Source organism: Colias philodice, chromosome 30 (genome assembly GCF_061535455.1).
Source record: "Colias philodice isolate Cphi_HAF_F1 chromosome 30, ilColPhil1 Martin Lab GWU primary, whole genome shotgun sequence".
Lineage (NCBI taxonomy): Eukaryota > Metazoa > Arthropoda > Insecta > Lepidoptera > Pieridae > Colias > Colias philodice.
In genome coordinates this window covers 4,981,731-4,998,731 of record NC_143115.1, presented here as the reverse complement: position 1 = coordinate 4,998,731, position 17,001 = coordinate 4,981,731, and the positions used below count along the sequence as shown (strand labels likewise).

Below are 17,001 nucleotides of genomic sequence, written 5' to 3'. Positions count from 1 at the left end.
AAACTCCGATATAGGTATGAAGTGTCTTGTCTTCGTATATTTGGAAGCATTTTATCATTTAAGCAGCTTTCAAGTCTTAAGAACCGCTTAACTCTGCCAGTTCTGACACCTGATTGGTCAGCTTACGTGATTTTCACTTTTATATTTGAGATGCTTTGAGAGAATGCCGTGTGGCATTAGGCCCGCCTTTTGTACGATGTGCAATAAATAAATAAATGCTTTGGAATATACGGAGGTTAGTTTTTATAAGATTAAGTATAAAAAAATAACATTTTTAAAATTTTGATGTTTATTGTTTTAATAATTTCTTAAGTAATTGAACGACATTTAACGGTCTAGTCTCGTTGATGAAAAATGCGTCGACGACCCATTCCTAGTCGGAACACCGCGGTCCGCGAGAGACATTATGAACCTGTTTAAACATGTTCAGATCAACGTTTGACCGAGAATTGTAGTCGCTTCTAGGATTGACTAGGCCAAAACCGAAACAGAATAATTTACTTTCGACGTTTGACTGAAAAGTTAGGAGCTCCTGGGTTTGACTAATAATACTTTAGGCAAAGGGCGAAATTGAAATGTATTTCGGGGATTGCCTGATGGCTTTGGCCAAACCTAGGATAAACCAGTCCTTCCGCGAAGAGACTGTGTATCGGACTTTGACTATAACATATACAACAATTATAAAAAAAGGTCTTAAAATTTTACACAGTTTCTAAATTTGATTTTAATTTTAGTTTCTAAATTTGATTTTAATTTCAAGTAACCCGTACTTAGGTTGCTTGGTATAAATCGCTTTAAGGTCGCGGTGATAAGGCCGCTTTTTTGGCTCAATTAATTGTTTATTTTCGATTTTTATGTAACTTTTTGCATGATGTTAAAAAAAAGTGTAGCTATTAATTATTATTGTTCACATTCAAAATAATTATTTGCGATATCCAGTAATATTTTAAGAATAAATAAAAAAAAACTGAACTTTCTGTCATGGGAAAATAGATTTTTTAACTGTAACGAACGACCAAAACCACTTTTGTGTAATTTTAACAGTCAAAAGTGCTCTCGACCGATTAGGGTCCGTTCACACAGACCGGCTCGGAGAGGAGAGCAGATTCTTATCACGATTAAAACAGAGTTTTTAGTATTTGTAGTAAGGTTTTTTTTTTGCGTGTGCACTGCTTTTGGCATTAAAAATAATTGAACGCGCTTGGTGTAAAATAATAAGAGGAGCTGACCGGCTCCGATCGCGTACTTTTTCTCGTTCGCGGAGCCGTTCGGCTCTGATTGCATGCGCATCCGCTTTCAGATAGCTTCCTGTCGGTCTATGTGAAATAGTATTAATAATAGTTAATATAATTAATAATAGTTGGCGGCTCCGCTCTGACCAATTCCAAGCGTATACGATCCGGTATGTGTCTGTGTGAAAAGAAAAATGCGCGCCGATGCTCTCCGAGCCGGTCTGTGTGAACGGACCCTTAGGAGTTTTGGCTGTAACATATATTGAACTAGCTTCCGCCCACGACTTTGTACGTGCATCCCCGTTTTTCCCCGTTCCCGCAATTTCGGGAAATCCTTTCTTAGCGGATGCCTACGTCCTAACATCTACCTGCATGCCAAATTTCAGCCCGATACGTCCAGTGGTTTGGGCTGTGCGTTGATAGATCACTATATCAGGCACCTTTGAGTTTAATATATACAGGGTGTCCCTCTATTGGTATACTAAGCGCGAAGGATCTTGTAGTTTTGCATACACTGATCACGTAAAAAATACTTTAACAACAAAATTACGTCAAAAATTTTTTGCTTAACTTTTCCTGAAAATCCATGTTTTCTTCTCTAGCTTCGCGCAGCCGGCATATACCGCTTCTCTAATGTGAGCATTTTGTCTATGAAACATAATCTTAAACGATAGCTCACGTGCTGGTGGCAAAGTTGGGCGGGTTGCTTGTTATGGGTTTACACATAGAGTTTTAAGGTTTCATCTATTTGAAAAAAAATGCATCTGGAATTTTATAAGTATTTTTTACGTACTCAGAGTATGCAAAACTATAACCTCCTTTGAGCTTAGTATACCAACAGTGGGACACCCTGTATAGATGTTGTTTACAAATATTTTTAAGTTACATACCTCCCGACACAACATATCCTGGTCAGCATTACTGATTCCTAGTTGTGGCTCAGTGATATCACCAACGATTGGCACTATTTTGTTCAGCTCGTGCGGTCGGTCTCTTCTTAACGTTTCGAATAACTGTAACATAAATACGATTGTTTTATTGAAGTGAAACTTCTTTATCGGGGTTGGACAAAAATTTAGTGTAACATTTTTGCGTTACGCCGTACCTACGCGTGACATTTATGCGTTACGCCGTACGCGTGACATTTTTGCGTTACGCCGTACGCGTGACATTTATGCGTTACGCCGTACGCGTGACATTTTTGCGTTACGCCATACTCGTGACATTTTTAAGGTCATAAAGAAGTTTCACTTCTTACGTGTGTACTCTAGTACACGCATACATTTTTTTTGTAGTTTTATAGCAAATGATTTATAAATCAAAAGAACAATGATTAATATGTGTCTAGCCTCTTCACCCGGGATATAAATGTCATATTATAATCCGTAAAGATGTTGTTCTTAAATGGCAGAAAATCATTGAGGTACATATTATTACTAGAGAGGGCACCACGAACAAAATCTGTGCGACAAGCGCGGCGGCGCGGGAAGGCTTGTGAGTCATACACTTTGTAGATATATTCTGCCTCTTATTACTTATAAATTAAAACCAATCAATGTAACAAATAAATATTGTTTATCTTATTAAAAAAATATGAATAAACTTATCAATTAAAACCAATCAATGTAACAAAAAAAATTGAGTTTGAGACGATTGACTCTAACTCGTGATAAAAAAGTGTAGTAGCGATATCCCCTCTAGTACGTAGTACATATAACTCAATGCAGAAAATATAAAAAAAACTATTAAGTTGTTTTCAAGTTACATTGTAACAAACAAACACAAAATATTTCTCTTTTTAATATACTGATATTATAGAGAAGATATATCAGTATATTATAAAGAGAAATATTTTTTTGTATAGATTTCGACAGAGAAGTGACATTCTAGAGCTAATTTTGAACGACTTGCCTAGGCAAATAATTAACAATTGTGCCACAACTTACCGGTGACTGTGTGAGTTCGCTGAGCCGTGACGTAACATCTTGCCCCTTCTTCGGCCGCATCAGTAGGTATATGTTTTTGATTTTTGGACAACTTCGTAGTAATTTTTCTACTAATACCTGAAAAATGTTAAAACAACCATTAAATAACACATAAGTATGTATTTGTTCCTTAAACTTATCTTTCTACGATAGATTGTAAGGACGCATTCAAATATCTGTCAAAAATAAGTATTTTTTTCGATTAGTGTTACGAGAAAACGATACAAGATAATTTAGTAGCTCGATATTGAATCGTCATAAGTAATATGTATTAATAATTATTATAGAAATAAAAAGCCACTGGGCACTGACTCAGAAAGCAGTAGCTGTGGCAGTAGCCTGCATCTTGTGTAATTTATTAGTAAATAAACAAAAACGGCGCGGCAACGTTAAGTCAGCCGCTTGTCGTGCGGCGTGGCAATGTCGCGTCAACCGCTAGTTATGCGTTCATCGTTCGGAGCGGCACCTTCGCATCATGCGTAGCGGCAATGCCGCGTCATGCGTTTATCGTGCAAAACGATAACGCGGCGTCAGACGCTCGTCGTGGGGCCTAGCACCGTCGCGTATTATGCAAACAATAGGCCTTAGAATTTATAACAAAAACTCACTTTTCCCATAAACCCCGTGCCGCCAGTAACAAAAATCGATTTCTCCGCGTAAAAATCGGCAACCGGAACGTAGTCTCGCTGGAAGTGTAGACATGACGCCATCTTATGTATCTTCTCGTGTACGTATCAGTCGACGCTGGGTGGCATGTACGGTGCGTGTGCGTTCGGCGTACGTGTTGAATGCGTTGCGTCAATTTATTTCATGGTTAGGATCTCCCATCTGTAACAAGGGAAATAATAATTGAATAAGTTTCTTATGTACAATTGGAATGTTTCTTATATAAAAATAACCGCTTTTAACTAAATTATTTATTACTAGCGGTCCGCCCCGGCTTCGCCCGTGGTACATATTTCGCAATAAAAGGTAGCCTATGTTCTTTCTGAGGGTCTAAAGATTATCGGTGCCAAATTTCATCAAAATCGGTCCAGTAGTTTATGAGCCTATTCATTACAATCAATCAAACAAACAAACAAAGTTTTCCTCTTTATAATATTAGTGTAGATATGGATACACATACCAAAATAATAATTTTTTACAATTTTTGTCTGTCTTTCTGATGTTCCACCTAATCTCTGGAACGGCTGAACCGAATTTGATGGGACGTAATAGAAGCCGGATATTGAATCATCAAAATACATGATTAAAAGGTAGGTACCATCGCGACCGGTTCAAGCTGATTCTACTCTAATTATTATTGTTTTGTCCGATCCTTGAAAAGTGTACAAAGTAAAATCGAATTTAAAGGAATCTGTGAAGATAATATAGGCGTGTTCAAATTTAATCAGAATTTGTTTATCATTTAGATGACATCACTGCACTTAAAAAACATGATATACAATACAATAATCGATAAAAATATTAATCATCATACTTCAATGTTGCATTACGACAATATAAATAACTAGCGGTCCGCCCCGGCTTCGCCCGTGGTACATATTTCGCAATAAAAGGTAGCCTATGTTCTTTCTCAGGGTCTAAAGATAATCTGGAAATATTTTTTCAAATCGGACCCAATCGTTCCTGAGAATAGCGCGTTCAAGCAAACAAACTGCTTCAATATTAGTATAGAGAAATTCTATCAACTAAGATTTCAATTTAGATTTTAATTTTCTATGACTAATTTATGAGTCAAACGGATATCAATGTATTGATTAATTTTAATTTTAAATAATTTAGATAATATTTTACAATATTATCTATGTAAGTATGATTATGCAGATATTTGGGAAAACATAAAAAATTCAACGAATCGTAATAATTGTATTGTTTATCTAGTTACGTGAAACTTCTTTATCGGGGTTGGAAAAAAATTTAGTGTAACATTTTTTCGTTACGCGTTACATTTTTCCGTTACGCGACATCTTTTTCTTATCCCTACCACGCGTGATTCCACGTATTTCTGTAAAGCTGCATATAGTAAATTATTGTTTTAAAAATAAGGTCATAAAGAAGTTTCACTTCTTACGTGTGTACACTAGTACAAGCACACATTTTTTGTTTAACAATGTTTGTTTTTCTTAAACACCTATACGGCTAGACAGGTTTGAATGAATTGCAATAAATTACAAAGATAATTAAATTAAATTAATAACACGCTTCACATTATGAAAGAATTGTATTCTCACTGTAATAAGACGGTAAGTAATTATTATTACACACTAGCGGTCCGCCCCGGCTTCGCCCGTGGTACCTACATGTTTAAACTATCCTATCTCTCAAGTTGGATCGAACTGCACATGGTGTGCCAATTTTGTTTTAGGAATCCATTGAGGACAAACATTGTGACACGAGATTTATATATTATATGTATACTAGCGGTCCGCCCCGGCTTCGCCCGTGGTACATATGAAAAATAGATGTTGGCCGATTCTCAGACTTACCCGATATGCACAGAAAATTTCATGAGAATCGGTCCACCCGTTTCGGAGGAGTATGCGGATTGCGGACTAACAATGTGACACGAGAATTTTATATATAAGATTAAGATTTACATAAGTTTCTTTCTTTCTTTCTTTCTTTCTATACTAGCTGCTCCGCGCGGTTTCACCCCCGTGGCTCCACTCCTGATGGTCGTAGCGTGATGATATATAGCCTATAACCTTCCTCGATAAATGGGCTATCTAACACCGAAAGAATTTTTCAAATCGAATCAGTAGTTCCCGAGATTAGCGCGTTCAAACAAACAAACTCTTCAGCTTTATAATATTAGTATAGATTAAGTATTTTCGCCAAAAACCGATAAAATAATCGTGGGTTTTTAAACGTTTATCGATATTTTATAATACTTTATCGATTGATGCGATATCTTGGCCTAATTATGAACGTATGCAATATAACAATGTATTAGTCAGTTCTTTAAAGAAACGAATCTTCAATGGCGGCGCTTATCATTCCCTCTCGCTCACACACGGCCGTACGGTATGCAAAAAAAAATGGAAAAATAAAATCACTAAAATGTATTTGATTTTCCCTATAATAGTTTTTATCATAAATTTACAATGACAATTATTCATTTGCGAAAGTAAATAATATTTTCTTGGAATTTGACAAAATATGTTCTTTGGGAAAAGTTGTTCAGTTTTATGGGCTTATTACAAGTATTATGGGGATTTTATTACATTCTGTATACGTAAATATGATAATTCATATAAATACACAAATACAATAACAAAAAAGTTTGTCAACAAACAATTTGAAATAATTAATAAAATAATTATCAATTTACGTTATTTTTATTTTCTTTTTTGCTGATCCTACCATCTGTCAAAGTCAGCTTTGGCCGCCATTGAAGATTCGTTTCTTTATTGAACTAGCTAATATATCAAAATTCAATTTATTAAACTGATAGGTAATAAACCGTATTATAATAAACTAAACTTTCACGTTGTCTAAATTTAAAATTATATACAGTGAAACCTGGTTAAGTGAGACATCAAGGGACCTGCAATTTCGTTTCACTTATAGAGGTATTCCACTTACCCAGTGTCTCAGATATACAGGTATAAATAAATATCTGTCTCATTTACAGAGGGTTCCATTATTAGAGGTGAGAATACAGGTTATTTCAGTTATACAGGTGCGATCATTAAATAAAATAATTTGTGGGTGAAATAAGAATGAGTAAACAAACAATGTTATCTCTATGGTTATCTCAGTTACAGAGGTTTATGCATATAAAATTTACTCTCTGACTCAGTTATAGAGGTAACTATGATGATAAATCGAAAGAACAAATCCCAGATATAGAGGTTTACCTCGTCCCACTAACAGAGGTAATTCAGTGTCAAAGTGTTGGGACCTCAGCATGAGTTCCAGTTATGGAGGTTTCTCACTTATCCAGGTCCCACTTAACCAAGTTTCACTGTACTAACCCCTTTGTTCCCGCTTTAGGCATGGGAACTGGAATTTCTTTAGGGAAACTCAATATTACTTGTATAAAGATTTTATTTTCAACACCAACGCCCCATTTGTACAAAGGTTTCTTTGTGAGTAAAAAAATACATTCTACCCGGCCAATAAATAATAAATAAAAATGACAATCAATGTCGGTGCGCGCGCGATTGCTATTATAAATTAACAGGCGTAGACATAATCCTCCCCCCGGTGAAAAGCGTAGATTTTCAAGCTTGAAGGTATTCAGAAGTGGGTAGAGGACACAGTCGAACCAAAGGTCTTCGAACGCAGTCTCTTGTAGTTTCGACGTCCGCAACTCGACCAACGCCGTCTGTTCCATAGAATAATCGAACGATACGCCCCATGCGCCAACAAAGTGGTGGAGAATTATCCTCTTGAAGAAGTACGAGGTCTCCGACGTTTATTTTTGATTTGTCAATCTTCCATTTGGTTCGTAGTTGCATTTCTGAGATATACTCTTTCTGCCATCTCTTCCAGAAGTGTTGGCGAATTTGTTCAAGTCTGCCATATCTATCCAGGGAGCTCTCTTTAGCGTTATCCAACGAAGGAGCCGGCAGTGCATTCAATGGTCTTCCGATTAAGAAGTGCCCTGGGGACAAGGAAAGGAAGTCATTGGGGGAAGATGACATGGGACACAGAGGACGGCTATTGAGAATGGCCTCCACTTGAGCAAACAATGTCGAAAGTTCCTCAAATGTGAGATGAGTATTGCCCATGACTCGCTTTATATGAAATTTAGCGGACTTAACCCCGGCCTCCCATATTCCACCAAAGTGAGGAGCGTAAGCGGGGATAAAAGAAAATTGTATTCCCTCCTGAGCAGCAAACTCAGAGAGAGGTTCCTGATTAGCCTTTAGAAAACTATTCAATTCTTTCACGGCAGCTACAAAATTTTTACCGTTGTCGGAAAACATTTCGGTTGGCTTCCCACGGCGTGCCACAAATCTGCGAAGTGTCATAATATAAGCATCTTTTGTCAAATCAGACACGACCTCTAAGTGAATGCATTTGAAACGCAGACACACAAACAAACATAAGTAGCACTTAATTACTCTAGCACCGCGTCCTTTACGATTTAGAATGAAGAAAGGGCCCGCATAGTCCACTCCAACAGACTTGAAGGGAAAGTCAACGTTGACGCGATTTGAAGGTAAGTCAGCCATTTTTGGATTATAGGTCTGACCACGAAGACGAGTGCAGGTAACGCAGTTTTTGAAAAGAATAATTTAATTATTCAATTAATAAAATGCCGGTAAGTTTATTATTTTTATTTTGTTTTTAGAGTTGGGTAAAATCGTAGAATGTAAGTGAAAGTTATTTGAAGTTTTGTAAATTTAGAATATTTTTTAAAATCAAAATTAATTTCAGATTCGACGGCTGTATGGACCTTGACTTCAGGTAAGTCTTCTTCGTGTTTTTTGTTAAGTTGAGCCCATAAGCGCATCGAGATGCATCGCTAAACGAATGCAATTCGATGATTTTTGGTGAATCACAAAGAACTCTGCGAGAAATATCGAATTTTGAAAGAAATTTTAGATTATCTACACTGTCCAACCAGTCATTTTTGATATCCTGCGACACAGGTTCATCCCACTCAACACCCTTGAGCCACAATTTTTGGAGCAACATCTTTGGATGAATAATCACGGGCTCAAAAGACCCAAAGGATCGAAGATTCGAAATGAACTTGAGAGGATATGTCTCTTTGTGATTTTGTCACTATGAAGTGGAATTTCGATTGGAAAATTGAAGGCATCCTTCGATGGATCCCAACAAAGTCCGAGAGTGCTCGACGACTCACTGATTGTCAAATGTTCTGTAATTACTTTCGTGTAAATTTTGAAATAAGTTTTTTGAATTAGTTTTGTACTTTCGTAGAGGAAAACAAGCTGAATTTAGAGCGTTTGAAACTGAATTTTGAATGTATTTAAGTTGATCTTCATCATCACAGCCGGTGATTAGATCATCGACATAAAAGTCGTGCTGAATAATATTTTGATCATTTCGACCCCACATTCCTCTCCAACCTGCCAAAGACATCTCGTGCTCAAGTAACTGGCACTTGCGGTACCGTAAGTGACAGTACTCAGTCGCAGAGTTTTCAGAGGCTGAGACTCATCTTCTCTCCATAATATGAGCTGCAAATTTTGATCTGAACTCTCAACTTGGACCTGACGGTACATTTTGGCAATGTCACCGGTCAAAAGGAATTTGTGGTGCCGAGCTCTCACTAAAATGGAGAAAAGAGAGTCTTGAATATTTGGGCCCACCATGAGGATGTCATTAACAGAGAAGCCTGAGGTTGTGGGGGCTGAGCCATCGAACACTACTCGGAGTTTGGTAGATTCACTATTTTCCTTTATGACAGCATGATGACACAAAAAATATGATGGATTTGGAATAGGAGTAGGTGATTCAGATAGATGGCCCATATCAGCGTATTCACGAATGAATTCAATGTATTTTGATTTTAGTTCTTTTTTTCGTCTAAATCTTTTCTCAAGATTTAGGAATCGTTTTTTAGCTTGAGAATATGAATCGCCGAGGCAGTCAGGTGAGTCCTTTAGGGGTAACTTCACACAGAATCTGCCGCTTTCTAAGCGAGTGGTGGTATTTAGAAAGTGTTTTTCGCATGTTATGTCATTTTGACTTCGAACAGTTTTTTGGGGTAGCTCTTCAAGCTCCCAGAATTTTGTGAGCATTTTGTGAATTTCTTTAGAAGTAGGGTTTGTATTTATGGCATGATTGCAATGAATTTCGTTACTACGAGAATAATTATTGATTGGGCCAGCTATTATCCAGCCGAATTTAGAATTTTGCAATTTAGGATTATTAGGACCTAAAGAAAGCTGTTCGCTTTCTAGAATGTCCCAGAAGATATCTGCTCCAATTAAAACTTCAATCGGAGCTGGCTTGTAGAACTCAGGGTCCGCCAAAGTTAAAGAATTAGGTATTTTGAGACTTTGAATATTAACTGGCGTCTTAGGTAAGCGGCCCGTCAATTCGTTGAGAACAAGACATGAAAGAGTAACGCTATAGTTGCTACTTAGAGATTTTAATTGAGTGAGACAGCTTTCGTGCACTGTATTAGAAGAATTATTGCCAATGCCAATGACATTCATTGCCTGCAATGGGCAAGTTCTTAATGACATTCTTCGTTGCAGGGATTTAGTGACAAATGAAGACTGGCTGCCACAATCCAAGAGAGCACGAACCTTTTCTACTTGCTTATTAATAGGGTTAAAAACTTCTATCAATGCTGTAGATAGGAGAACATGTTTGGACATTTGTCTAGAAAATGCTGCTACAGATTCGCTTGGTTCAACTTGCTCGTCTGTGCTGAAGTTGGCAGTGACGTCATCATTAGAATTATGGAGAAGAGTGTTGTGTTTTTGCTGGCATTGTCGACATGAACCCATGCGGCAGTCACTGACAGGATGCCCTTGTCTGAGGCAATTTCGACATAATTTATATTTATTTACATACGACAGCCTATCTTGAATGTTTTTAGACTTAAATGTAGGACAGTCATAAATTCTGTGATTTTCGTTACAAATTATGCAAAGATAAACGTTTAATTTATTATGATTAGATGTAGAAAATGAATTAGTATTTCTATTTGTATTAAATTTATTATTTTTTTGTGAATTTAGTTGTGAGGGACGTGACGTGAATTGTGATTTAGAATTATTTTGGGATTCATTATTAGTGCCAATCTTATTGCGATTTAAAGATTCTAGCACATCTGCACGGTTGATTAAAAATCGTTGAAATTGTTGCAAAGTTGGAATGTCATCAATAGTATTTCGATACTCTTCCCATTTAACTAGAGTACATTTGTCCAATTTAGAAGTCAAATTAAATATAATAAGTACATCCCAATAGTCAGTAGGCTGACCCAGGCTAGACAAGGCGCGAAGATTTTTTGTAACATGATCGACTAAAAAACGTAGTGACTTGTCTGACTCACGAGTTAAAGATTGAATATTAAGTAAAGAATCTAAGTGATGATCAACAAGAAGCCTTTTGTTATTATATCTGTCGCAAAGTAGCGTCCAGGCTGCCTGGTAGTTTGCTGTTGACACTTCGAGATTAGAGACAATCCGTGCCGCATCACCCTCAAGGTAAGAAATTAAATAATGAAATTTATGTATATCAGTAATATTTTTGTTTTTATGAACTAAATTTGAAAATGTGTCGCGGAACTCTAGCCAACGGAAGTATGAACCATCAAACTTTGAGATTTCGATTCGTGGTAATTTAACATTTGAGTCTTGATGGAAAGAGTCTTCATTGCCCATCGATTTCCTACGATTTTCGTTGTCATTAAATAAATTATCATATTGTTTAATCATTATTTTAGCAGAAGCAATACCTTGGACGAAATCGTTCTCAATGTCGTCTCTTTCATCAATCTCAGAATCTATATTTTCAGAATTAAGAACCTCAATCTCAGTCTGCAACACATCAAACTTTGTTGACAATGCTTCAAATTTGCTAAGTTTCAATTTAAATTCAGCCATTAATAGTTCGTCCATTGAAGTGGACTCACTAATTCTGTCCAAATAATTTTTAAATTTTGTAATTTGGCCCTTAATAGCAGACCTTTTTGAATATAAATCTCTTAATAACTTTAGATTAGGTTCCGTAGACATTTTGTAAAATAGTTTAATTGAATATTGTTATGAAATTAAAATTTAATTGTATGTAATTATTTTGAAATTATGTAATTATTTTTCGATTAATTAATTATTTAAATGCACGTCAACAAGCTTGATAAGATTATGGAAGAAATAAAATGCTTATCTCACGCTCCTCGCCTGGTGGAACCTGCCGCTGGTAGCCGGGCTGCTGCTCAGACGCAGCTGCTTCGCAGAAGATCGTGCAAGCGATATTTAGTCGCCTGAGAAGACGGCTCCTGAAATTATTCGGCGAAGTCGTGTTTATAAGCGAGAAGGGGCTATAATATTATATTCGAGATTGTTGTTAACAAAAAATGAATTTAATTTGGAACAAATGACGACGATTACGATTTACATGCCAATCCCGCAAGGGAATCTGGCGTGAAGAAATGATGATAGGTATTGATAAACCAATATTACTATAATTTGAATTGTTTAACACAAATGGAAGCGAAATTATAGGTAATTTTTGGATAATTATGAACGTGAATTTTATGTTATAAGGTTAGGTATAGGAATGTGTTAAGGATTTGCACTTAACTTGGTACTATGAGCTGCACTCCGGCACGACACTTTAGCTGTATCGTTGTTCAGACAAGCAGGTTATCCTTTTCGACAGGAATCAGTCCCAAATTGAAGTCGTCAATTCCAGAAACAATGTTGCGTAGATGTGTAGATATTTTGTAATAAACTCGTATTTTGCGGTGAAATCCGTTTTGGTCCTGTCACGGTCGCCAAATTGTTCCCGCTTTAGGCATGGGAACTGGAATTTCTTTAGGGAAACTCAATATTACTTGTATAAAGATTTTATTTTCAACACCAACGCCCCATTTGTACAAAGGTTTCTTTGTGAGTAAAAAAATACATTCTACCCGGCCAATAAATAATAAATAAAAATGACAATCAATGTCGGTGCGCGCGCGATTGCTATTATAAATTAACAGGCGTAGACACCCTTCCTCATTAAATCACTCTATCTATTAAAAAAACCGCATCAAAATCCGTTGCATAGTTTTAAAGATTTAAGCATACAAAGGGACATAGGGACAGAGAAAGCGACTTTGTTTTATACTATGTAGTGAAGCTGAAGAGTTTGTTTGAACGCATTAATCTCAGGAACTTTTGGACCGATTTCAAAAATTCCTTCACCGTTGGGTATGTCCGTGATCCCTGGGTGCTATAAGCTAGATATGTACCACGAGCGAAGCCGTTCGGACCGCAAGTATATAATACAACGTCTTGTATTGAGCTTATAGCTCTTTCAACCAAATGTACTAATTTTTAATGTCTGGAAGTACGAAATGATTTAGTAGGTACCTAAACCTATTAAAATTTATAATAATATATAATATTTTCGTGTAAAATTTTAATATTTTATGAGCATTTAATTTAATTTATATTTTCCTCCTGTAAGGGTACAAGAATTAATAAGGTTACAAATTACAATATGATAATATTAAGTAATAATATGTGGTACTATTATGTATAACTAAACTTTTTGTTTGCATGTTTGTCCTTTCATTAACCTCTACTCTCCTTATTTTCAGTTAAAAAAGTAACCTACAAATATGAATCTTATATATATGTCGGAGTATTGATTTATTCAGTTGGTATTAACGCCATCTATTGGTAAAGTTGTGAGTATTTTTAATATTGACGCAGTAAGACTTGAAGTTTTAACGAATGAATTTATGACAATGACAAGTGACAATGACATTTTCCTTGAGTCAGTAGTTTGGTAGGTTGGGGGGTGTCAGTTCGACCGACACTTGCCGCCCGACAGCCAACCGCGCCAGTTGTGCGCACTGATTCTTTTTATTATTTACGATCATGGCGGACGTTGAAATTAATCGCGAGGAATCTCCGAAAGCAGCGGTGGGATCTGACCATCATTCCTCCAGTGTACTTAACCGACACCCTGCTACTACGAGCGAGACATATTTCCGAGAATCGGCGAACCAATCCGCCGAATCAAACTGCGACGAACAACCTACGCCACGAGGTACCGAAAACCGTAACGTGCCTAATAATAGTGCTTTTCCTAATGTGCCTCCTGAGATGTGGGCTTCGTTTTTCCGTGGAATGGCGGAGACTTTTCACAATGACGAAAACCAAACTTCAAACTCCAAACCACCTGTGAAGAAGATGAAACCCACTGAAGTGTACATTCCGTCGTTCGATCCTGACGATTGCGAGTTTACGGCGGCGCAATGGTGTGCCGAAATCGACCACCACCGGACACAGAACTCATGGACGGATTATGAAACGAGAAATGCTGCTTTTACGCATCTACGCGGCCGAGCACGCAAGTGGGCGTCCAAATCATATCCTTTGTGCAATACGTGGGATGAAGCGAAGGAGCGGTTAGCAAGACAATTTGCCTCCATCAAGCGTTTCCACGACCTTTTCCGGGACATGGTGCAATACACGAGTGACCGCGCCGCTAGCTACGTGGAATACTCCACCAACAAGCTGGCGATGATCGATCGACTGGAGACAGCGTGGAGCGAGGCGAACAAGATCGAAGTCGTCATAGCAGGTATCTCTGACAATCAGGTACGATCAGATTTATTAAAAAATACCCCCACGGACTTTGTAACATTAGATAGACACCTTGCTACCTACCCTCAAATTAATAAAAATAATAAACGACCTTCAACTTCAAGCTCTTTTTGTAGTGACTTTAAGCGGCGTAAACTTGAAACAAATAACCATGTTATGTGCCACAATTGCGGTAAAATGGGGCACTATAAGCGAAATTGTAAATTCCGTCCGCATACTAAGGTTTCACATTCACTGGCGGAAACGTCTCAATTAAAACGTTCCCCGTCTGCCGATAAAAATGTTCAGTGTACTTATTGTCGCAAATTGGGGCACACAGAGCAGGTGTGTTTCTCTAAACAACGGGATGAAAAATTTAAAAAAAGTAATGATACAAAGTCCGTTAATGTGTGTGCGCAGTCAGAATCGCCGCTTGTTAAAATTATTGTTGGCGGATTTCAATTACAAGCCCTCGTAGATAGTGGATCTGACTGCTCGCTCATTCGTAAACCTATCGCTGACGTTATGACCGGTGTACGAGATTTTGTATTTACGCGTTTAACTGGTATTGGCTCCACTTCCACTCATTCTTTTTCCCGTATTACTTTGCCTATAGAAATTGATGATGTTCACTTAGAGGTCGATTTTGTGGTGGTAGACTCTCAGGCTTTACCTCATGACGTCATTGTAGGGCGGGATGTTTTTACGCGACCCGGGGTAAACTTAATTATTAATAATCGTGGCGTTCATGTTTCTCGCGATGTTCGTGCGGATGTTTGTGCTTTGCAAAGTGCCGATATAGAAGCGATCGATACCGACCTTACAGACATCCAAGATATTGCTCGTTTACGTTCTATTATTGAAAATTTTAATGAGAACTTCGTAAAGGGGAACTCTCAGACGGTCGTTACGACAGGTGAGATGGAGATTAGATTAAAAGATCCGAACAAAATAGTGCAGCGTCATCCTTATCGCCTGGCCCCCGCGGAACGCAAGGCCATGAAAGACATAATAGTTGATCTCCTATCTAAAAACATTATCCGCGAAAGTACGTCACCATTTTCGAGCCCGGCGATCCTCGTGAAGAAGAAGGATGGCTCTGACAGGTTGTGTATTGATTTTCGTGAGTTGAATTCGAATACCGTACGCGATAATTACCCGTTGCCGTTGATTTCAGAACAGCTTGATACCTTAGGACAGTCTTCTTTATTCACCACCCTGGACATGGCATCTGGCTTCTACCAGATCCCGATTTCTGAGAGGTCCAATTCCATCGAGAAAACAGCGTTTGTGACACCCGATGGCTCTTACGAGTTCCTGAAGATGCCGTTTGGGTTGTGTAACGCCCCCGCCGTCTACCAAAGAGCAATCAATAAAGCCCTGGGTAAGTTAAGAGACGTCATAGCCACGGTCTACATGGATGACGTCCTCATATTTTCAAAAAATAAAGAGGACGCTTTTGAACACCTCCAACAGGTATTACGCGAACTAGCTGGTGCGGGGTTCTCGTTCAACTGGAACAAATGCAAATTCCTTAAGACCGCTGTAGAGTACCTAGGTTACGTTATCTCCAATGGGACAGTTAGGCCAAACCCCAAAAAGGTTCAAGCTCTTGCCTACACTCCTTTACCTAATAACGTGAAGGAGTTGCGACAATTTAACGGACTCGCAGGGTATTTTAGGAAATTCGTTCCAAATTTTTCATCGGTTATGGCGCCCCTTTACCGTCTCACACAGAAGGACGCTAAATGGGAATGGCAAGATGAACACACCAGAGCTCGCGAAGTAGTTATGAAACATCTGACATCGGCCCCACTGTTAACAATTTTTGATCCCAATCGTGAAATTGAGCTCCATACGGATGCCAGTTCGCTCGGCTATGGCGCAGTACTCATGCAGAAGCACGACTCTCATCTTAAGGTTGTTGAGTACTATAGCCAGAGAACAACAGAAGTGGAGAGCCGCTACCATAGCTACGAGTTGGAGACTTTAGCGGTTTTCAAAGCTTTGAAACACTTTAGACACTACCTCTTAGGTAGGCGATTTAAGGTGGTTACGGACTGTAATAGCTTAAAAGCGTCCCGTCAAAAAAAAGACTTGACGCCCCGAGTACACAGGTGGTGGGCGTTCATGCAGGGGTTCGATTTTGAGGTAGAATATAGGAAGGGTGAAAGGATACCTCACGCAGACTTCCTCAGTAGGAACCCTGTCACACCAAGTACTGTCACCACGTGTACGTCTCAAGTCAATGTAGTGCAGGTTCGAAACGATTGGCTGCAAGCAGAGCAGCGGTTAGACCCGGATATTAATAAAATTATTCAGGCGATTGAAGGTGACACCCTAGAATCTAGTTTGAGATCATCGTACGTATTTAAAAATAATTTGTTGTATAAAAAATTTCAAGTAGATAAGAAAACTATAACCCGCGCTATTGTTCCAAAAAATTACCGATGGCAGGTAATTCAGCGTTTTCACGATGATCTCAAACATCTAGGATGGGAAAAGACCCTTACCAAAATTCGAGAACATTTTTGGTTT

General features: G+C 38.0%; 3 protein-coding genes across 3 annotated transcripts in view; all 3 read right to left on the bottom strand.

Annotated features, from left to right (window-relative positions):
• The window catches only part of LOC149475533 (putative fatty acyl-CoA reductase CG5065), a gene marked incomplete at its 3' end in the record, with an annotated part of 59,854 nt that overhangs the window by 16,886 nt on the left and 25,967 nt on the right, over positions 1–17,001 (bottom strand). Inside the window, exons 2-4 of the mRNA XM_089713225.1 lie at positions 3,826–4,045; positions 3,179–3,295; positions 2,123–2,245 (exon numbers count right to left, since the gene is read on the bottom strand). Of these exons, the coding sequence (XP_089569351.1) occupies positions 2,123–2,245; positions 3,179–3,295; positions 3,826–3,927 (342 nt within the window). The remainder of the gene's footprint in view (positions 1–2,122; positions 2,246–3,178; positions 3,296–3,825; positions 4,046–17,001) is intronic.
• On the bottom strand, positions 7,209–8,122 carry LOC149475535 (uncharacterized). Its single transcript, XM_089713227.1, has one exon. It carries the CDS (start codon positions 7,954–7,956, stop codon positions 7,447–7,449), a length of 510 nt encoding a protein of 169 aa, XP_089569353.1. The 5' UTR covers positions 7,957–8,122; the 3' UTR covers positions 7,209–7,446.
• On the bottom strand, positions 9,199–11,763 carry LOC149475534 (uncharacterized). Its single transcript, XM_089713223.1, has 2 exons — positions 11,616–11,763; positions 9,199–10,736 (listed from the first exon to the last, which is right to left on the bottom strand). The coding sequence occupies exons 1-2, from the start codon at positions 11,761–11,763 to the stop codon at positions 9,199–9,201; spliced, it is 1,686 nt and encodes a 561-aa protein (XP_089569349.1).